Here is a 21,758-nt window from a genome sequence, read left to right as displayed (position 1 = left end):
GGAGAGTATGGTGGATGCGGCATTAGCTCCCATCCGAGCTGGTTCAGCTTGCCTAATGTTAGCCTTGCTGTATGAGGTCTTGCGTTGTCGTGGTCAAACAAAACTTTGCGTCTATTCACTAAAGACGGTCGATTTTTTTAAGTGCCTCATTCAGGTTTGATAGCTGATGGAAATAATAATCAGCAGTTATCATCTGGTTTGGTTTCTGAAGTTCATAATAAACAATACCGGTCATATCCCACCAAATAGACATGAGAATCTTCTTGGGGTGAAGGCCATCTCTAGGGGTCGGTTCTGGTATTTCATCTTTATCTAAGCATTGGCGTTTGCTAACAGGATTATTGTAAAGGACCCATTTTTCATCACCAGTAACGATACGGTTAAAAAACTTTCATTTTCAAGCCGTTGCAGCAGCTGAGAACACACATTCACTCTCTGCTGAAGGTTGGCGACGGAAAGTCTATGCAGAACCCATTTTCTCAACTTTGAAACCTTTCCCAACTGAACCAGGTGCCTGTGAACTGTTCCATGCGATGAATTTAACCTCTGAGCTATCATATCGACTGTCAAACTTGGCTCAGGTTCCACGAGTTCGAGCAAGGCGCCGGAGTTAAAGACTTCAAGACGACGCACGCACAATGTAATTGTTTACAAGCTAATTGTTTACGTAAACAATTCATTTTTGTAAATATTGTAAACAATTAATTTTTTTTGCTTTTTTTTATGAATCAGAAACAATCTACTACTAATTAAGCATTTTCACTATTTTTCAAACAGTTTTCCAAGCTGGTAATAAAAATAATAAAAAAATACGCTTTAATATTTAGTATTTTAATATTTTTATTAATTTTCACTGTCCGATTCTTCATTGATTTGGTCAATTTTCATTTGATAATAAATAAAAAGTAGTTTTTTGGACCTTGCAAACGAGAGTCTGTTCCTCAAATCTGAATGAATAAAATTCCAATTCGAAAATAAGCGTTCAATTCGCGCTGAAGAGGTGGGTATATTGATTAATTTCAAAGTTGTTTCTGCCAGATGTGGATATTTTATCGATGCCATTCTCCAATATAAACAGGCATCTTCGCTCAAGTTTTTTGACGGTAAAACGCCGAAGTAGGATCTTCTGTTCAGAAATAGGTCAAGCTCCTGCAAAGCTTCTCCACTCATAGTATTAAAAAGGAAATCCGTTACTTTTGCAGTTTTATCAGGATCTAACTTGTTTCGGTCATGATATGGATACAAATAATAAGCTGCTAGAGAGTAGACATTAAGCGCTTGCTCAATACGTCGTTCGTATATAGTTCTAGACATATGCTGGTAAACGTTTACAATTGTTTACATTATTTACAATTGTTTACAATGTAAGTGTAAACAATCCAAAAAATGTTGTAAACGCCCAACCCTGATTGTTACGCGTGCTGTGTGGCATGTGGCAACATCTTGCTGAAACCACATGTCATGCAAGTCAAGCTCTTGCATTTTGGGCAAAAAAAAAGTTGGATATCATTTCACGGTAGCGCTCACCATTCACAGTTACGTTACGATTCGCAGCATCTTTGAAGAAGTACGGTCCAATGATACCTCCAGCCCATAAACCGCACCAAACTGTGACCTTTTCTGGATACATTGGTAGCTCTTGCAATTCTTCTGGCTGATTTTCACTCGAAATCGACAATTCTGCTTATTTACGTACCCATTGATCCAAAAATGAGCTTCGTCGCTGAACACAATTTTTCGATAAAAAAGTGGATCTTAAACTTTCTTAATAGAACACACATTTTTATAATAAAATTCAATGATTTGCAAGCGTAGTTCGCTTTTAAGACGATTCATGTTTAAATTATAGACCAAACTGAAGATGTTTGACAGTGAAACAAAACACAAAACGTGCGTCAGCTGTTTAAACCAACTGTTTAAAAAGATAATAGCTAAAAAATCACCCGTTATGAGCACTACAAAACCAAATTTATTCGGTATACAACTTTTCACGACTCAAGTCCCGCCGGTCAAAATGACGCCAACGGTTATGGAGCTCAAAAGAAAAAAAATTAGTTGAAAGTTCGCACGTTAAGCGTTATAAAGTTCAACATAATAGTAAATGACATTTATTTGAATTTATCTCTTGATTTCATAGGCTACGTTCAGCTGAAAGACATCTGAGTATGTTCAACCATCCAAAAAATTGAAAACTTCTAATGACGACAAAAGCAGTAACAATGAAAGCGATAACGAAAATACCGAATATCAAAACCGAATATTAAAACATTCAAAAATGTTGTAACTCCTTTCAAATTTTAAAATAAAAATAAAATGTTTAATTTTAAATTTTATGGACTAATCGCATGCAAAGTCATTTTCAGTGATAACGTCGTTTGCGTGTTCGCGAAGACTTTAGATATTTTTGTAATTGACTTTGTGATTCGAACAAATCTATTGATTGCCCATACTAACAGTGATTACGTCTATTACGTCAATTTGGTTTATTTGGCTGAAGTTACTGTTCTAAAACGAATAAAAAATTAACATTCACTAATTAAAATGTTATTTAAATTGGAGAACCTACACAAATTTTAACTAAATTAGCCGGGAACCCTTCTAGTTCCGACCATTCCGTATAATCGAAGAGCACCATTTAATATTTCAGAAATGTATTAATTTTTTTTTTTAATTTTTAATTGTATGTAAATTCTTCTCCGCCATGTTCGAAAACCCTTATTAATTAAGCAGGAGTAAAAAAATTTTGCTGCGCTAGAGATTACAGTATTAATGTTATGATTTAGGAACGATAAGAAAATTTTACTAACGATAAAAAACAAAAGTGCAAAAATATATGTAAATATCATTGACTTAAAACGAATTTACAAAATTTTTACGAAATTTGAAGTTTTATTTTTTTCTTATATGTATGCAATTTTGTTACTCATTCAATTACCAGAGGTGGCAAACTGTTGCCAATCTCACCTGCGTACTTAATTTTACAACCTCCAAAAGCAGTTCTCCAAAAACCTGGTTATGGTGGTACATTCTATCAGAAAGAGGAAATAATTCGTTATTCAGATAATATACAATGTTGTCTATTGTCCCTCGTAAAAGTTATGTGTTGCCTTTTTTGGATTTGTTCCATGGCTGTTCTTGTATGGCTCTTTAATCGTATGTTAGGACTGGTTCTGCTATTGTGCTCACGAGCGCACTGTTCTGTATTCACCTGCCAGGTCTTTCATTTCAGCATACCCTATACTTAACTTCTATACTTATTCGTTACTATATTTTATAACCGTTTAGATATTAATTATATACTTAAATAGTCCTAAGCACTCTGACAGTGTCATGAACATACATATGTTCACGGTAAATAATGAACTAAAAATCAATTCGAATGAATCACATCAAACCCAATGTGTATCATAAGCAATTGAAAGTATACAAATTTATATCACACACACTTTCACACATATACAGGGTTGGCCATATTAAATTGACCCATGTGATTATTAAAAAAATATGGAAAAAGAAACATTTTTTTGTGTTTCATTGTGAAAAACATTTAATTTAGTTCAAGGAGATTCGTTTACATCACTTTTTGAATATGATATCGCGCAAGTGGTCGCCCTTAGCACGTATTTGGATATGTACAGGGTTGGCCATCTTAAACTGACCCATGTGATTATTAAAAAAATATGGAAAAAGAAACATTTTTTTGTGTTTCATTGTGAAAAACATTTAATTTAGTTCAAGGAGATTCGTTTACATCACTTTTTGAATATGATATCGCGCAAGTGGTCGCCCTTAGCTCGTATAGCGTAATATGCCCGTTTTTCGGCGTTTTCCATAGTTTTGGCCAGCGTCTCGGCCGATATGGCGGCTATTTCCCGTCGGATATTGGCCTTAAGTGCGCCTAGTGTCTTTGGCTTGTTGACGTAAACCTTAGATTTCAAATTACAGTAAAAAGTTATAGGGTTACTCAATGGGTCAGTTTAATATGGCCAACCCTGTACATATATATTTGTATGTTCGTATATTAACCTCTACTGCTTCAGCTATCCACTTCCAGTCCTTACTCTTACGCGTAATTTTTCTCTTCCCATATTAAACAAAACATATAGTTTTATTAAAAATTGTGAAAAAATAGCAAATTTAATTGACCTAGTTAAATAAATGCAGACGTATCACACAATTATATTTAGTTACTTTGACAAAGGCAAATTTTAGCATCTTACAACATATTATATTTGTGTATGTAATTACCAATATTGCATACAAAAGTCTCTAGTTTTCATCAATTTGAGCCATTTTCTTGAGACTCGGGGAAACTTCAAACTCCGCGCCTGTGCAAGATCTCAGATCTTCCACCGAGAAACCATCAGCAATTTCAATTAGTGTCAAGCCAACGCCTTTCTCCACGGAAAAAACAGCCTATACAATATTTCAACCAAAATGTTGCTGGATTACTTAAGAACAATACTTAAGCTTGGCATTTAATCATACCTTTTCCGAAATAATCAAATCAACAACGCATTGTCCAGTTAGTGGCAACGTACATTTGTCTAAAATTTTAGGTGAACCATCCCGTGCGTTATGTTCCATTGTGATAACGACTTTGGTGCCAGGAGCCGCCACCAAATCCATAGCGCCACCCATGCCTTTCACAAGTTTACCCTAGCATTCAAAAATAAAAGAGAGTTCATTGTGGTTTTATTCACTTACGCTTGTATTTATCATCATCATCCAATACTTACCGGTATCATCCAATTGGCCAAATCGCCAGTCGCAGACACTTCCATTGCTCCAAGTATCGTCAAATCGACATGGCCACCACGAATCATAGCAAAACTGTCATCTGAACCAAAATATGATGCTCCTGGTACAACAGTTACACTCTCTTTTCCGGCATTAATCAGATCTGGATCAACCTGTTCCTTCGTTGGGAATGGTCCCAGACCTAATATTCCATTTTCGGACTGCAACATAACTTTCATTCCTTTAGGTATGTAATTAGAAGATAAAACTGGCATTCCGATGCCCAAATTGGCATACATGCCATCCCGGAATTCTAAGGCTACACGTTTTGCGATTCGTTCACGCAACTCTTGTCCTGGGCTAGACTTTGACTCATTATCAGTGTTTTCACGCAGGCGAAGACGCTCTACTCGCTTGCGATAGTTGGAGCCCCTAACGATTCGATCTACATAAATGCCTGGAATATGAATCTCATTCGGAGTTAACGCGCCAACAGGTACAATGTCTTCTACCTCAACAATGGTTGTCTTAGCGGCGCGACTCATAGGAGCATTGAAGTTACGTGCTGACTTGTTGAAAACTAAACAAAAATAAAAAATACATATAATAAAAAGAAGTAAAGAAATGTTAAATAGTAATAAGCAACAGAGAGAGTATAAGATGCCAAATAACCTGCGAATGACACATTTTTGCCCAATGTCCATGTTATAAATTTTTTAAACAGTCCCATTGCATACTCCATTATAAAAAATTTCAATATGTTTCTCCATATTGGTTACAGAAATGTAACATAAATAACTTCATATTTAAAAAAAGGCATCACACAAAAATAGGTCTAAAGTTATTAGCTGACTCTGGAAAGGTAGCCTACGTATTACCAAAGATAACATTTACACCATTTCTAGGGAGAGACAAAAATCAAAACTTCGTCCGTATTTGAGTTTTTGTAGTAAGAGTAATGCGGGTCACAAAAGGCAGCAGAAGAATGGACTTCGCTACCGGCATTCAGAAGGCAAAGACGAAGATGGACTCTCGGTGAATGTTATATTATATTATTTAAAACCTCTTTTAGATTACACAAGTAGTACTTGGGTACTAAATATACTGTGCTAAATAGTTTTGAAATTTTTTTTTTATTTTGCAAGATATTCGTAATTAAAAATTTGAATTTGAAAGAAATTCCCTTTTTAAGAACCTTTTAGGCAATATTAAAAATTTCTAATATATATTATTAAAAAATAAATTTATAAAACCGAATGCTACAAAACTTGAAAGTTTAAGAAAAATCAATGTACACCAACCATTTCTTTTTCCAATGGAACTGCCTAGATTTTTAATTTAATGTAAACAAGTGGGCTTTATTCCACACATTTACAAAATTCTAACGCTTTCTTGCTTTGCTATCATCCCGTTTACCGAATTTGAGCAAATTTACTGAGGAAATTTATTGAATAAAAAAATAGTTTTAAGTATTGGAAATCTTTATTTTGGCCTTTACGAGCTCTATTGGTTGTTTTTATACTGCAGCTGTCTAGTTCGCATTTGTAAAAATTGTAAATTACCGCCTTGTATTTTTCGTATTTTTTTAATTACTTTAGAAGGTATATGGGGCTATTCTATAATTTCGCTTATTTTAAATGTCAACCATTCCAAAAGTGACAGGCATACTTGGACGATCTGACAGATATCTCTATCCTTTTCATTCTGAATATGGTGTTGTATATGTATATGCATCAATATCAAGAATTTCAACGTCGTATTGGGTTAGGTTTTGTTATTCACTTCCGAGTGAATTTTAAGGCACGTGCCAGCAAATTAGTTACAGAACCGGCCTGATTAAGTATTTTAAACAAAAAATGTTACTGTAATTGAAATATGATATTAGATAATAAGTCAATTAAATGCGAAATATTTTTTCTTTCAAAGTAATTTAGTGATTCTAATATATGAAAGTAATCAAAACTCGTGTCCGATTATTTGAAGCCGCGGCTCATAAGTATGGACTTTTGATAAAACAATAATTCAAATTTGGTAAAAAACAAAAATCAATACTAATTCCAGTAATACCGAGATATGTATGTGATGAAATACTGACCTAAATTGCCATATGGGTCGGCTTTATAAGCCTTTATAACAGCATAATCGGCAAAAATAGACTCCTCCATAATGTAGTCTCTCCCATTAAATGTTTGCACCGGTTTGGGTTTACTAGCAACTGCGATTTTGCCATCCTTTGTATACTTAATTGGCGCCCCTCCTTTTTGTACAAGGGTACCATATCCGGTAGGTGTGAAAAATGCCGGAATTCCTGAAATTAATTTGTAGTATTCTAATTAATATCAACGATGAAACATTCATTATGTTGATAGTGCTTACCAGCGCCACCAGCTCTAATTTTCTCGGCAATAGTACCCTGTGGTGTCAATTCTATGGCTAATTCACCTGACAAATATTGCCGGACTAGTTCTTTATTTTCACCAACATAAGAAGCAATCATCTTGCTGATTTGCTTTTGTTGGATCAGCAAGCCAATACCCCAATCTTCAACACCTAAAAATAAGATTTAAATTATTTTATTATTCAGTATACGAGGTTGTAAAATTTCTGAGAATGTGGGGTAGAAACATTTGTTTTATCAGAATTTCAATGGCCAATTTCATTTAATTTCATTTTTACAAACAATTAAGCATATTGTACTATATAATAAATAAATAAATGTTATAACAAGTGCTTGTTTAAAATATTATAAAAATAAATAATTGGCGCATACACTTCTGTTAGGTGTCTGCCCGAGCTCCTCTTCCTATTTGTGATATGTGTCCTGATGTTGTTCCATAAATGGAGGACCTACAGCTTTAAGCCGACTCCAAACGGCAAATGTTTTTTATATGAAGCTTTTTCAGGAGCAAAAATACACTCGGAAAAAACTTTTTCTACCATTTTGATGTTTCATCCACGAAGATTCGAACTTATGCACTCCCAAAAGGTAGTCACGCATCAAACTATTCGGCTACGACTGCCGGGGGCAGTACACGCTTTTTGGGTGTTTTGCCGAGCTCCTCCACCTATTTGTGAGGTACGTCTTGATATTGTTCCACAGATGGAGGAACCTACAGTTTCAAGCCGACTCCGAACGGCAGATATTTTTATGAGGAGCTTTTTCATGACAGAAATACACTCGGACTTGCCATTATCTGCCGAGGGGCGACCGCTATTAGAAAAATGTTTTTCTTAATTCCGAATGGTATTCACGCACCAACCCATTCACCTACGGCGGCCGCCCCGTAGATTAGGGGCTAGAAATCAAGTTCTAAGAAGAAATAATAAGCATTAAGTTGAAAGCATATTGTGGTATACACACCATATAACATACAAATCCACTGCTGAGAGATCCAAACATTCAAACTTAGAGGCTCATACCTCTTCTGCACGAGATATCCCCCAAGTCGAGCCGTTCCGGTCCAACTTATCAGACATTTTGTTACTATAAATATTCTGGTACCTCTTCATGCAGATCAACTTGACGATATCACTAATGTGGGTCCTTTTATCTGTTTTATTATTAACAAATAGTTGTACAAATAAAAGAATTTGATTTGAATTTGAATTTGATTGATTACTTGAAAAAAAGAAAATATGCTAGCGGCTTAAAATTTGTATCTACACGGCTGCGCGTCTGTCTGCTACTCCCGTCTTCTTTCACAACACGTCGCGCTTGTCTATATTCAGTGTTGTCATTCTCATTGTCGTTGTCGCTGTAGTTGTCGCTTTCGCTTGTGGGCTTTATATTGGGGTTGCCGCCTATTTCAGGGTTTCTCCAATCCCACACTAATACAGAGTCAAGAGCCGTCATTACTGTCTGGCAGCCCGAAAAGATAGCAACAATGGTTCGCCACTAGGATTATTTTATAAACCTCCCAGATAGCAAGAGGTTGCAGCTGATAGACGCTCAGTAAAACTCAATCGTGCCTCTCGATAGAAATATCTGCTGAAGAGATTCCTGCACGAACTCAACAATTCATTTTGGAACTGTCGTAGATGCCCCAAACCGTTCAGTAATTTATATGGAGTTTCTTAATTTGGACATAGCAAAACTTATTAGTTCCCTTATCCTCTACGAAAAGAGTTCGACTATCTCCACAACCTCCTATTCAAACAATATATGTTTAGAGTTGAATCAAATCTGAGACGTAATCCTAAAAGTTTTTTGCAATATATTAACACGAAACGCAAAACGAATAGATTTCCTACAAGTTTATTCTACGAAGGAGTTGTATCTGACTCTTGTAATTTGTTCTAAAAAGTATATGAAAATCATGTATCCTTGGATATATTGGATTCCTGACCATTAGATCAAATTGATAGCTTCTATGTGATGCCAGCCGTCGTTAAGTTGGCAATATATAACCTTAAAAGTAGTCAAAAAACTAACCAAGAAGGTATTGCCACAATATTTTTTAAGTTAAATTATTCATTCATATCTAGACCAATTGCGAACCCATTTAATAACTGCCTATGAACAGCTTTTTTTCTTAACTCTTGGAAGCTCTGCACAAAACCGAATTGTTCAATCATGTCCAGTCACTCATATCCATACATCAACATGGTATAGTTCCCCTAAGATTAATTTCAGCTTTATGCACTAATTAAACCATAAGCGTACTTTAAAATCAAGCTCAATTGTTTTAAGGTGTGATGAGACAGGGCATTACTACTAGCCTCATTTTTTTTGTTATGTTGGTACACCTTTCATATCAAAGTATGTCAAGTTTCAGTCCAATCTGCCAATTCATTCTTTGTTTACAAGCCATTGAGTATCGCCGTGTCACAATATTTTCTACAATGGAAAAAATCGAATATTGTGTGCTGATTGAATTTTTATTTTTGGAAGGTTTAAAAGCGACGGAAATTTATAAACGGATGATGAAAGTGTATAAGACTTTTCGCCAACAATTAGAATAGTAGAAATGATGAGTTGCTGAATTTAAACGTGATCGTACAAGCCTTGAAGACAATGAAGGACGTTCAAAAACAGTAACAGTAACCAGAAATCGTGGAAAATTATTAGGAAGTGTAAGCAATATTTTGACTGACGCATTGCAAGCTGTGTGCACAATGGGTGCCGCATTCGCTAACAATAGAATGCGACTTTCTCAGCAACATTCAGCGCGTTTTCGAAAGGGAAAAAGTGGATTTTGTGCGTCGATTCATCGCTATGGATGATCCTAAATCAAAACAGCTCCGAAACGAATTCGTGTCCAAAAATCGGCCAAGGTGTTAGCATCGGTTTTTTGGAATGCGAAAGGAATATTGTTTGTGGATTACTTGCAAACTGGTAAAACAATAACTCCTGAATATGATTGTAACCTTTTAGATCAACTAAAGGAAAAAATTCGTTAAAAGAGACCCAGTTTACCCAGAAAAAAATTATTTTTCATCAGAACAATGCACCGCGTCACAAGAGTATTTTGACAATAGCTAATAGGACTATGAATAAGTTCCTTGCGGTTTTACAACAGATGGCGTAACTTGATTATTATTCCATCGATCCACATTTCCAAACATTCATTGGAGAGCTACTGTCGTAAGGCACAAACGTCAGTATAAGTTTTTTATTTGAAAATATCGAATTTCGTGCCAAATAATGTGTTTTTGCGGGGAATTCTTCTTCATTATTTTAATATGAAGAAAAAAGCAGCCGAAAGTCATCGTATCTTGGTGGAAGTTTATGGTGAGCATGCTCTAGCTGAGCGAACGTGCCAGAAGTGGTTTGCACGTTTTAAAAGTGGTGATTTTGGCTTGGAAGACGAAGAACGCGAGGGTGCGCCGCCAAAGTTCATGGATACCGAATTGGAGGAATTGCTCGATCAAGATCCGGCTCAAACGCAAGAAGAGGATGCAAAAACTTTGGGAGTTGATCAATCAACCATTTCCAAACGTTTAAAAGCCATGGGAATGATCCGAAAGGTAGGCCATTGGGTGCCGTATGAATTGAAGCCAAGAGACGTTGAACGCCGTTTTATGGCATGCGAACAACTGCTTCAACGGCACAAAAGAAAGGGTTTTTTGCATCGAATTGTGACTGGCGATGAAAAGTGGGTCCATTACGACAATCCAAAACGTCGGGCAACGTATGGATACCCTGGCCATGCTTCAACATCGACGTCGGCGCAGAATATTCATGGCCTGAAGGTTATGCTGTGTATCTGGTGGGACCAGCTGGGTGTTGTGTATTATGAGCTACTGAAACCGAATGAAACGATTACGGGGGATGTCTACCGACGACAATTGATGCGTTTGAGCCGAGCACTGCGAGAAAAACGGCCGCAATACGCCGATAGACACGACAAAGTTATTTTGCAACATGACAATGCTCGGCCACATGTTGCACAAGTGGTCAAAACATACTTAGAAACGCTCAAATGGGATGTCCTATCCCACCCGCCGTATAGTCCAGACCTTGCGCCATCCGATTACTATCTCTTCCGATCGATGCAACATGGCCTGGCTGACCAGCACTTCCGTAATTACGATGAAGTCAAAAAATGGATCGATTCGTGGATTGCGGCAAAACCGACCGAATTTTTCACAAAGGGAATCCGTGAATTGCCAGAAAGATGGGAAAAAGTAGTAGTAAGCGATGGACAATACTTTGAATATTAAATTTGTAACCATTTTACGTCAATAAAGTTTCAAATTTCGAAAAAACCGCACGAACTTATTCATAGTCCTATTAAAAACCACGAATTGTTGGGGCATTCACCGTACTCACCAGATTTGGCCCCTAACGACTTCCATCTTTTTCCAGACTTAAAAAAATTCATGCGTGGAAAGCGTTTTTCACCAAATAATGAGGTCATAACAGCTGTGGAAGCGTATTTTGAATTCATAAATTGGAATCACATTGGAATAAGTGTATTGATGCTCAGGGAGACTATACTTGGACTACTGTTGCATAATCCTACACTAATAACGTTGAAAAAGTTCAAAAGTATTGCTTTGCGTACTTTGCCATGGCCAAATGGTCTCCCAAACTACAAGTATATTGGTAGACGTAAATTACTCGGCTTGCAGAGTCCGTAATATAGAAGAACATATCTTTCAATTTTATTTGTAGATAATTTTTTAAATTCGAATATTTACTATTCGCAAATCGCTGATTTAGTTAAGTTTGAAGTCCTATACCGCGAATTAAGAAGAAATAGTTTGTTCGTTGAAAATGTTCACACGACTACTTATGAGTTTAATGAGCCATTTGCTAGAAGCATTCGCATATGCAATAATTATACTAAAGATCTAAGCTTTAGCTTAGAAATAGGTAGCTTTAAGTTGAAGTTGTTAAGTTTTTTTAAATAATGTTTATTTCGTAAGAGTAATCGGTAGATAATAAATAAATAAATAAATAAAAATACAAGAATTGAGTCAATCACAGATTCCTTTCATAGAATTATTCAATTGTCAAGGCTGTTAGTTGTAAAATCAATAATTACTGATCTGGGTCCAAATTAAATGTTTCTTGGGAAACTGATGGTCCAACGGAACTAATTGTCATTGTCTTATCACGACTTTTCTACCTAATATACTTCCACATTTATATACATTATTGGATTAGCCTCTTTAATGAGACACAGTATCGAGCCCCATTGCTGGCATTGGCACGGTTGTGCCGATATCCTGGCAAATAATGTTTCAAGTTGGTCTAAGAAATTGTATCTATGTGACTTACATATTTCTATTTGTACTTATAGATACCTATATTTGTTTGGTCCAAGTAAATAAATTAATCGTGTTGAACAATGAGTTTTAACATGGATTTTCATAACATAACCTAAAAATAAATTTGATAATAAATTAAATTGTGACTAACCTCCGTTATTTGAAACTGCAGTTATATTCTTAACACTCTTTTCCCGAAGGGCATCGATCAATTTCTCAGGTATGCCGCAGACACCAAATCCACCGAATAAGATTTTAGATCCATTTGGGATATCAGAAACTGCTGCAGCTGCACTCTCGAAAATTTTTCCTTTAGATTTGACACTTGTGGAGTAACAAGCAATGAGCTTAAAAAAATAAAAGAGAAGATCAGTAATTACCATGATGTAATAATAAAGGTAACTTTCCCCACTTGCGTGGACTTCTACATATGGAACCATCCTCCCGGGTTCCATATGTAGAAGTCCACGCAAGTGGGGAAAGTTACTGATCGCCATTCACTTGGGAGTGGCCAGGACGATTCTTCTGCAAAGGCGATGTACGTTGTGACAGCTCAATTTCGTGCTGTTTTAGCTTGAATTTGAATTTGAGAACGTAGGTTCGAATCTCGGTGAAACCAAAATTAATAAAAACATTTTTCTAATAGCGGTCGCCCCTCGGCAGGCAATGGCAAACCTCCGAGTGAATTTCTGCCATGAAAAAAGTTCCTCATAAAAATATCTGCCGTTCGGAGTCGGCTTGGAACTGTAGGTCCCTCCGTTTGTGGAACAACATCAAAACGCACCCAACAAATAGGAGGAGGAGCTCGGCCAAACACCCAAAAAGGGTGTACGCGCCAATTATATACATATAGACTTCCACTTAAAATTAACATATTTCTATTCTAGCCTAGCGTTTCCGCACCTGGCGCTGCACCTTCCTCGGTTAGGGATTCGGCCGTATAACATTTATCATGTTCTGGTTTATCTATTTGCAGTATTAAATAACCGTTCCGAAAGTCTATTTATTACCCAGTTCAGTCTTGAACCGTTTGACAAAACTAAATATCCGGAGCATCACGACCCATGGCATTAAAACCGCATGAGCCAATGATAGCTTTGGTTGTTCTTAGGATATCCCTCTTCACTTAAGACTGGAAATGAATGTGAAGAGGTGTGAGTTCTAGAAAAACCTCCATTGATGCCGCGGATGCACGCAAGATTTGATAACCTTGTTAAAGTATTTTTTACTTCGTCGTATTTTGCTTCGTCGTGTAACGCTCCCAGACTACTGCCCCGTAGGAAATCATAGGTCTAACTATAGTCTCGTAGATCTATCGCAGTAATTTTGGTGTACATTCCCAACTTTTCGATGCAATCAATTTTGACGTCATGAATACTCTAATGGCCTTCTCCAACTCTTTCAGCGAATTCTCCTTAATGACCTCTATCCTCACACACACGTTCTCTCTCCAAAGTCGCATAACTTCCAAATAATATCCTTTATTTACCGTAGAATCGTTTGGAATGAATTCCGAGTGCACAACACCATGATAATCAAAGAAAACGAGTAGCATGACTTTCACTTCTGGCCGACTTTGACGTGGTTTTTTGGGTTTCGGCTCATATGGATAGCGCCATTCAGACGCCTGTGGACTGGTTTGCATGTCAAACTCATATACCCACGTCTCATCACCTGTTACGATGCGCTGGATAAACGTTGGATCCGAATTCACTTGTTCAAATATGTCTTCAGCCACCTTCTTTCAATGAATTTTTTTATTGAGAATTGATTCGTACGACACGCTAAGGTCGCGAGCTACCCCCCTTAAACTTAAATGATGGTTTTCCAACGCCATTTCCTTGACTTTGTCGACGTTTTCATCCGTTGAAGACGTTGATGGGCGACCGGATCGGGGCAAATCTTCCACGACTTCTCGGCCCTCTACAAAAGCCTAATACCACTCGTATACCCAAGTTTTTGATAAAACACACTCGCCATGGGCTTTCTGCAACATTTTCAATGATTCGGCACACGAAATCACGTTCAAAACACAACATTCAAGACAAATTCTTTGTTCGATATTTGCATCTATAGTGAAAATTGCAGAGCACACCTACGGTTGACTTATATAATTAAATGACAAAAACAAGCTAATTGAGAGATCACGCTCAAACTCTGCGACACTATAGAAGAGAGTTGTACGGACATTCCAGCAAAAAAATTTGGACATATATGTATCGCGCTTTTTAAATACACATTTAAGCCCTGAAATTTGGGTCCTATGCCCCCAGTGATCGGTGCGATTGTAAGTAATCATCATCTTTATACACTTTATATAACATCGAAAGGTGGTTAGTATGTCGGGGTCGATTCTGGATAGGTAAGAGTTTACTCGGGTCTGTCGGGGTAGCTGAAGCTCTTCATGTGCAATAGGTGGTGGTTGGACTTCGATGATCGCATTCTGAGATCGGGAGTTTAGGAAGATAGTAAGCGTCCCCGATGCGTGTCATTTAGCGTCCGTCTGTATACGTCGGTCCAGTAGCTCTGTCTAGCGCAGTATATAGTTTTTATGTAGACTATCGGTGTATTAACTAGTGTAGATTTGAATTCTTCAAATTTATTTGTACCTTTTTGCGAGAATCTATTTATTCTTACCACAAATTCTGTGACAAATTTTATAATAAATTCGCATAAAAAAGTTCCGTTATTTTTGCTTTTATTCGTATGCATTGTCTACTTATACAATAAGTTATACTCAGTTTCGTGGCAATTAAATCGCTTGAGAAAGAATTCTCACAAATCCCCTTAGAAAGCAGATAATCATGCCCAGGGAAAGGAATGTATCGACCAGATCCGTATCAAAACTATTTAGAGATAATCTCCACATGAAAGTCTTCCGTCGCTCAAATGGTCAATTTTTGACAACGCGCTTAAAGAAAAATAGACTCGACAGATGCAAGCAGTTTCTTTGGTGGCACGTGGTCAACGGCCGTGAAAATATTCTTTTCACAGATGATAATAAAATGTTAACTGTCGAAGAAATTTTTATTAAGCAAAACGACACAGCAGTTGAGCAGTGCTCCCTTCAATGGAGAGCGTTGGATCTTCCAGCAGTGACTAAAAAATAATATTCCTGGGTTCATAGCCGCAGAAGATTGGCCGTGTAGAAGTCCAGATCTGAATCCATTGGAATACAGTTTGTTGTCAGAGTTAGAGAACATGGCCTGTCGAAGACCACACAGAAATTTGGAGAGTCTCAAACAGTTTTTGGTTCGAGCAGCTACGTCAATATCCATGAAAACCGTACGTGCTGCAATGGCTGAATGGCTTAAGCGTTTGAAGATTTGGGTAAAAGCAAATGATGACCATTTCGAATGAAAATTAAAATTTTATTTTTAACATTTACATGATTAAATAAAACTAACTTCAATAAAAAAAGTATTATAATTTCATATCTATAACCGACTTAACTTGCAACAGTAATTATGGCAGGACTAAGTATGTTTTCCATGAAAGGGGTACAAGGTACCCAACGTTGTTAGCTTGGGGAACAACAGCTGGGTATGTGTTTATCTTGAGCGTAAATGTCACATGTTTATATTTTTGATCATTCACTTTAATTCGCCGGCCCACTTTAGTTCCCCAGTCACTCCTCTACAAGCTGTAAGTACTTTTCTAAGACTTTTTAAGACTCTATTGGTCATCTGTTTAGGTATATAACTGCGGTGTTATATGTTCAATTTCGGGCAATGTAGTTTGGTATGACTCTTTAACACACGCAGGTATAATGCTTGTTTTAGAGGTGAGTGAAAAGTCTGGTAAGGTAACCCCATATTGATACTTTGTAAAGCTATTAGGGATACCCTCTTGAATTCCCTCCCAAAAGTCATTATCTCTCAGTGTCTCTGGTAGCAACTTTACGCTTGTTCGCTTTCCATAGAGAATACCTTTAGATTCCATGAGGAGATAATTTCTTTACAAAAATATTGATATTCTTCATTTTTCTTCTCCGTATTTTTCAACTTAAATTTTGTGGTGGGGGTAGACGCATTGTTCTCACATTTGGAATCTATGCCACCGGAATCAGCATTATTCAAAAGTTTTAAGCTATATTTTGTATGCTGTTACAACATAAAGACCATCCCCAGCAAAACCTGTGTGACCGAAACACTAACACAATTACACTTTTTTGTATGTTACTAACACATATGCACTCGTATTTGTTTGAAAATCGACTTTTTTTTTATTCTCCGTCACCTTTGGAAAATGTGTAAGCAGTAAGCAAACTTCATTCATATATTTTTTCTCATTTTTGCATCAATAGAAAAAAAAAACAAAAAAAAAAACGGCAAGTGGCTGTCAAAGCAATAAGTCAAAAAGATATCTTTTCTCTCTTTTTGATATCAAAGTAGGCCGAGAATCAAATTGTCAACCTTTGGCAAATGTGTAAGCAGTAAGCAAACTTTATTCATATAGTTTTCCTGATTTTTGCATCACTCAAAGTAAACAAACGCCGTAGCCGAATGGGTTGGTGCGTGATTACTATTCAGAATTCACAGAGAAAACATCAGTTCGAATCTCGGTGAAAGCAAAATTTATAAAAACATTTTTCTAATAGCGGTCGCCCATCAGCAGGCAATGGCAAAATACCGAGTGTATTTCTGCCATGAAAAAAATCTCCTCATAAACATATCATAAAACAAAATAAAATAAATGTATAAAAAAGAATTTTTTTTTGTGATTCGAACCAAGGATTTCGGATCGGAAGTCTACATTGCTAGCCGCTGGGCTATCGCGCTGTGCTGTCGCCGCTGGCTTAAAAGTTATTTTGTTCGTCGCTACGTTTATATGAAACTGGCACTGGCAAACGAATCCATATGTATGAAAAGGATAGAAAATCACCCGTACACAAAGTTTTGGCACGATTTTCCCAACGCTTTTAACAACGTGATTGTAAAGGGGCGTGGTTAGTGATAGTTTAACGGCCACGCGTGGCGGTTACGTGAAGGGTAACATGACCGCCACTCTTCTTGCTGGGTCAGTTGCCACTTACATATACTATACATATGTATGTAAATATTATACAAATACTTAGTGTTATGGTGGTAATTATAATTCTTTATTATGTTTTCAATATAATTTATTTGTATGAGTTAATCAACATCATTTCAAATTGTTAACAATTCAGTTGTAATCAAGTGATAACGTAAATATTTATTACGAATTGTTGCAAAGACACAAAGCAGTCGTTATTTCAGGCATGCATATGTATAATATTAGTTCAATATTCTAGCTGTTCATTTGAATTAGCAGTACTTTCTCCAATATTAGGGTCTTGTAATCTTTGATACTTGAGAAATTTTGTGGTTAATTGACAACGCCTTGTTGGCGTTGTTCTAGTTTGCATTTCTTCATTACCGGAATTAAATGAGCATATTTTTATGATGCCCACACATGATGGAAATAATCGTTACTTTGCGTTCAGCGAATTTGACAAAGAGTTACGTCGTTTTAGCACCAGTATGGCCAGAATACCATTTTCGTAACTTGATTTAGCATTTTTTTTTTTTTCTTATTTAGTCTCGGAGTTTTAATTCTTTCTTCATGACATTTTTCTAGCCTGTACTAATTAAAAGTAATATTTATAATTTTGTAAAATATAATTTTTTTTTTAAATTAGTTCAATAATTTACTCAGTTTTATTTATATATATATATAACATTTAAAGAAAATCAAATACCAAACTTTTGTTAAATTACTTAAAGAACTTTGTATGCGTGACAAACTCTTAAGGGAACGACTTTTTTGCTATATTAGAGGTTATGTCACTAGATAAGGTACTCTTTTTGTAAAAATGTTATTATAATTTCTTTAGGATTTTCTGGTCCTTTTTTGTTTAGTTTTACTATGAATACACCTCTTAATGCCCTATGCCCCACTGACCGGAAGAAATGATTACACCTCTAAGGTTTTAATTCGCATTCAGTAAAATCAAACGCTTTTTAAAATGTGTTAAAAGGTGTTCAATCTTAAGAAGAGTTTAGAGGAAAAGATTTAGTATTCTTGCATAACCTTAAAAGGAATAAAAAATTAAATTCGCACCTTCAAAATATCATATTTTATAAGAATCAACCAATTTTCATTAGCACTAAAATCTTCTCAGAGTGACTTTTTTTAACCTTTTTTTCTTTAATAATATAGTTTTTTTTTACTTACAGTTTCGGTAGCTTTGAATTAAAAAAAGAAATAAACACGAAACTTAAAAAAATTCGCATTTTGGGTATAAAAAAGCACCCAATTTATTGCGAAGAGCAAGTGATTGGTAACACTGCACAACTCGGCAAACGTGACGTCACGCACTCTCTGATGGGCGCAATCTTGTTTCTATCATTCTTGATATTATGCCCTCGCGTGAGAGTAAATGATTTGCAAACGTTGAAAATGCTCAGCGGTTCCCCTTACTATATTTTGATCATGGTACAAACAACAGCTATACATTTTTACACATGCATATGGGCATATTAAAGTGCATATCATCATATCAAATTATCAACGATTATCAAACCATGTGATGCGTTTTAAGATAAATGAACAGTGATAGGAACTGATGCTCCTTGTTGGCTAAGCAACTCACGACCGAAGATGTAATAATTGTTACTAAAATTGTTAACCACAAAATCACCGAAATTCCTCAACTAATGTCCATACCAGAATTATTTCCCTTAGTGGCATTATCGGAATATAACATTTTATAGGCGGAATATGCTCATTTTTACAGAGCTCTCACGAAACTTGGAGTTTCATTTCATGTCACCTTCGCATAAATCTGCTGAAGCTCTTTAGTTTTAGCTCACACACAAACACTTCATATATGTATGTAGTTATGTAGTTAGACAGCATATTTATTTCTGTATTAAGAATTATGAAGGGAACTACAAATCAAAATACTTGCCGGTGTTGGCTCGTCACAATACTCACTTTTATTGAATGTCGACTATAAAGTGTGCTATTTGCCAAACCGTTACGCAGTTGGTTTATCAACATATTTTTAATACTTTACGAAATAATCCAATTTGCTGAAAGAAATAAAAGAAACTACTTAACTATGCTACTACGCGGCACAACAAGAGGATCCAAGCGTGAAACAAGTACTAAATTTAAGTTCCACACTGATTGCTAGTCTGTTGCATAAAGCTCATGCTATTAAAAACAAAATTATCACATATAGCGATGTGAGGCAATTATTTATTTTACCAAAATGATAATTTAATTTCATTGATAAAGTATTCTATCACTTTTGATTATTTTAAGTGCGTTAATCGGTATATTGAACAGTAATAGTAGTTGATAAATATAGTACACTAAGTTTATTTACCTTGTTATCTTAAATTTCACTCAACTATATATAAAATTTTAGCGGCAAGACAAATATTTTAGCAGTAGAAGTTTTCTATTATGTTTCAAAATGAAGTAAGTTAAACTTGGATTATATCCGGCCAAGGACTGTCACTTCAGCAGCATTCCTCATATATATGTATATGGGGAATGTTTATGCTGGTACAACAACAACAACAACAACAACGGAAACTCGAGCACATTTAAAAAATTTCTGATACTAATACTTACGTAAAGTATAAACGTATAAAAAACTTTAAGAACTTAAAAAATATTCTCAGGGAGAGAAATACAGTGCAAACTGAATGTCATAAAAAGGATAAAAGCGTGTCGAAGGAGTTTTTTGCTACTTTTAAGTATTTATAACATCTAAATGTACCTTATTTTAAAAGTCCATAAAAATGTAATTGTAGTATTATTTGCACAGCATGGTTTACGATAACAAAAAAGTCGTGTGGATGTACTTGTTTGAATCAAAAGTATTTTAATATTGCTGAAGAAACCTACTACTATAGAAACACTATCAGCTGATCTTCAAAAAATGCCAACAGCTGAGATCACCTGATTCCAAAATTTGTATATCATATGGTTGCATAAAAAATGATTAAATTTCATAGAAAATCGTATCACGAAGCATAAAAAGTGTTGTACAAATTTAGATATTACTCAATAAAAAAGCATTATTACAGCTAAGAAATATATTAAAAGTACTTGTTATTGCACATTTCACACCATCACACATAAAAGTAATTGTTCTTCCTTTTTCTGTTTATTTGAGATGATGTTACAGCGTATATTACATTATATATATATATGTATATTGTATTGTATATATATATATAATTGGCGTGTACACCCTTTCTGGGAGTTTGGCCGAGCTCCTCCTCCTATTTGTGGTGTGCGTCTTGATGTTGTTCCACAAATGGAGGGACCTACAGTTTCAAGCCGACTCCGAACGGAGGTTTGCGGTTGCCTGCTGACTGGCGCCTGCTATTAGAAAACACTTTTTCTTCATTTTGGTGTTTCCCCGAGATTCGAACCTACGTTCTCTCTGAATTCCGAATGGTAGTCACGCACCAACTCATTCGGCTACATTAGTCTAATGCTGAAAACAGTGAAGCCCGTAAACGCAATTCCGACTCAGCTGTTTCAATCAAACTAATGAGAACCCCATGTAAACGAAAAGTTCCTTCCTTCCGTATCGTAGTACCGTAGATTTTATTTCACGATTATTCAAAAAATTCCGTAATTCCGACCCAGCTGATTTAGCTCCTGGTGACGCACAAGCATGCATGTTCTGCTGCTTATATGTGTGCTTGTCGGGTACCTGACGCTAATATCTAAAATTTTTGATTTTCATCATGCAAAAGCCGACAACAAGTATGTGTGACACGAAGCAAGTACGAGTGCCACCCGACACGCACACATTTAAGCCTGCTGGACATGCATGCTTGAGCGGTACCAGGGGCTCATTGCTCTCTCACCACACAGTGTTGCCAAGCAGTACATTTCGAAATCATTTACAAAATAAACTTAGAAAAATGATCATTTTTGTTAAAATAGCTTAAAAATACTGTTGAATAATGTTAATTATAGATAAATGAACTATTTGCATTTGTTGGTTTTTGGCTTATGCTTATTAAACAATGAAAAATTGTAACTCATAACGCGGATGTGTGAAAAAGTGTGTAAGCAAAAATATCAAAGGCAACATTGTGTAGATACAACCAAATGCATACACACACAAACCGATGTATTGTGTAAATATGTAATTAAAAGAACGCAGTTGTTCTCGGGGGTGAGTTTTTATGCACTGTTTTCAGCATAAGTATAATACACGTTATCTATCGCGATTTCGAATACGCGAGACATCGAAAAGTGTGAATAATCGACTAAAACATATCGGACTTGTCCATCACTATATT

The 21,758-nt window shown here is 36.0% G+C and overlaps 1 protein-coding gene across 1 annotated transcript; it reads right to left on the bottom strand.

The window, feature by feature from the left end:
- Window positions 1-4,106: 4,106 nt before the first annotated feature.
- Window positions 4,107-19,610, bottom strand: LOC129241106 (succinyl-CoA:3-ketoacid-coenzyme A transferase, mitochondrial). The gene is made up of 7 exons (XM_054877277.1): window positions 19,417-19,610; window positions 12,608-12,803; window positions 7,117-7,290; window positions 6,836-7,048; window positions 4,740-5,320; window positions 4,489-4,659; window positions 4,107-4,416 (listed from the first exon to the last, which is right to left on the bottom strand). Exons 1-7 carry the CDS (start codon window positions 19,480-19,482, stop codon window positions 4,270-4,272), a joined length of 1,548 nt encoding a protein of 515 aa, XP_054733252.1. The 5' UTR covers window positions 19,483-19,610; the 3' UTR covers window positions 4,107-4,269.
- Between the last annotated feature and the right edge of the window lie 2,148 nt (window positions 19,611-21,758).

The sequence above is a fragment of the Anastrepha obliqua genome, chromosome 3, assembly GCF_027943255.1.
Source record: "Anastrepha obliqua isolate idAnaObli1 chromosome 3, idAnaObli1_1.0, whole genome shotgun sequence".
In the NCBI taxonomy this organism is placed as follows: domain Eukaryota; kingdom Metazoa; phylum Arthropoda; class Insecta; order Diptera; family Tephritidae; genus Anastrepha; species Anastrepha obliqua.
The sequence above is the reverse complement of the archived record's forward strand: the minus strand, read 5'-3'. Positions and strand labels throughout refer to the sequence as shown.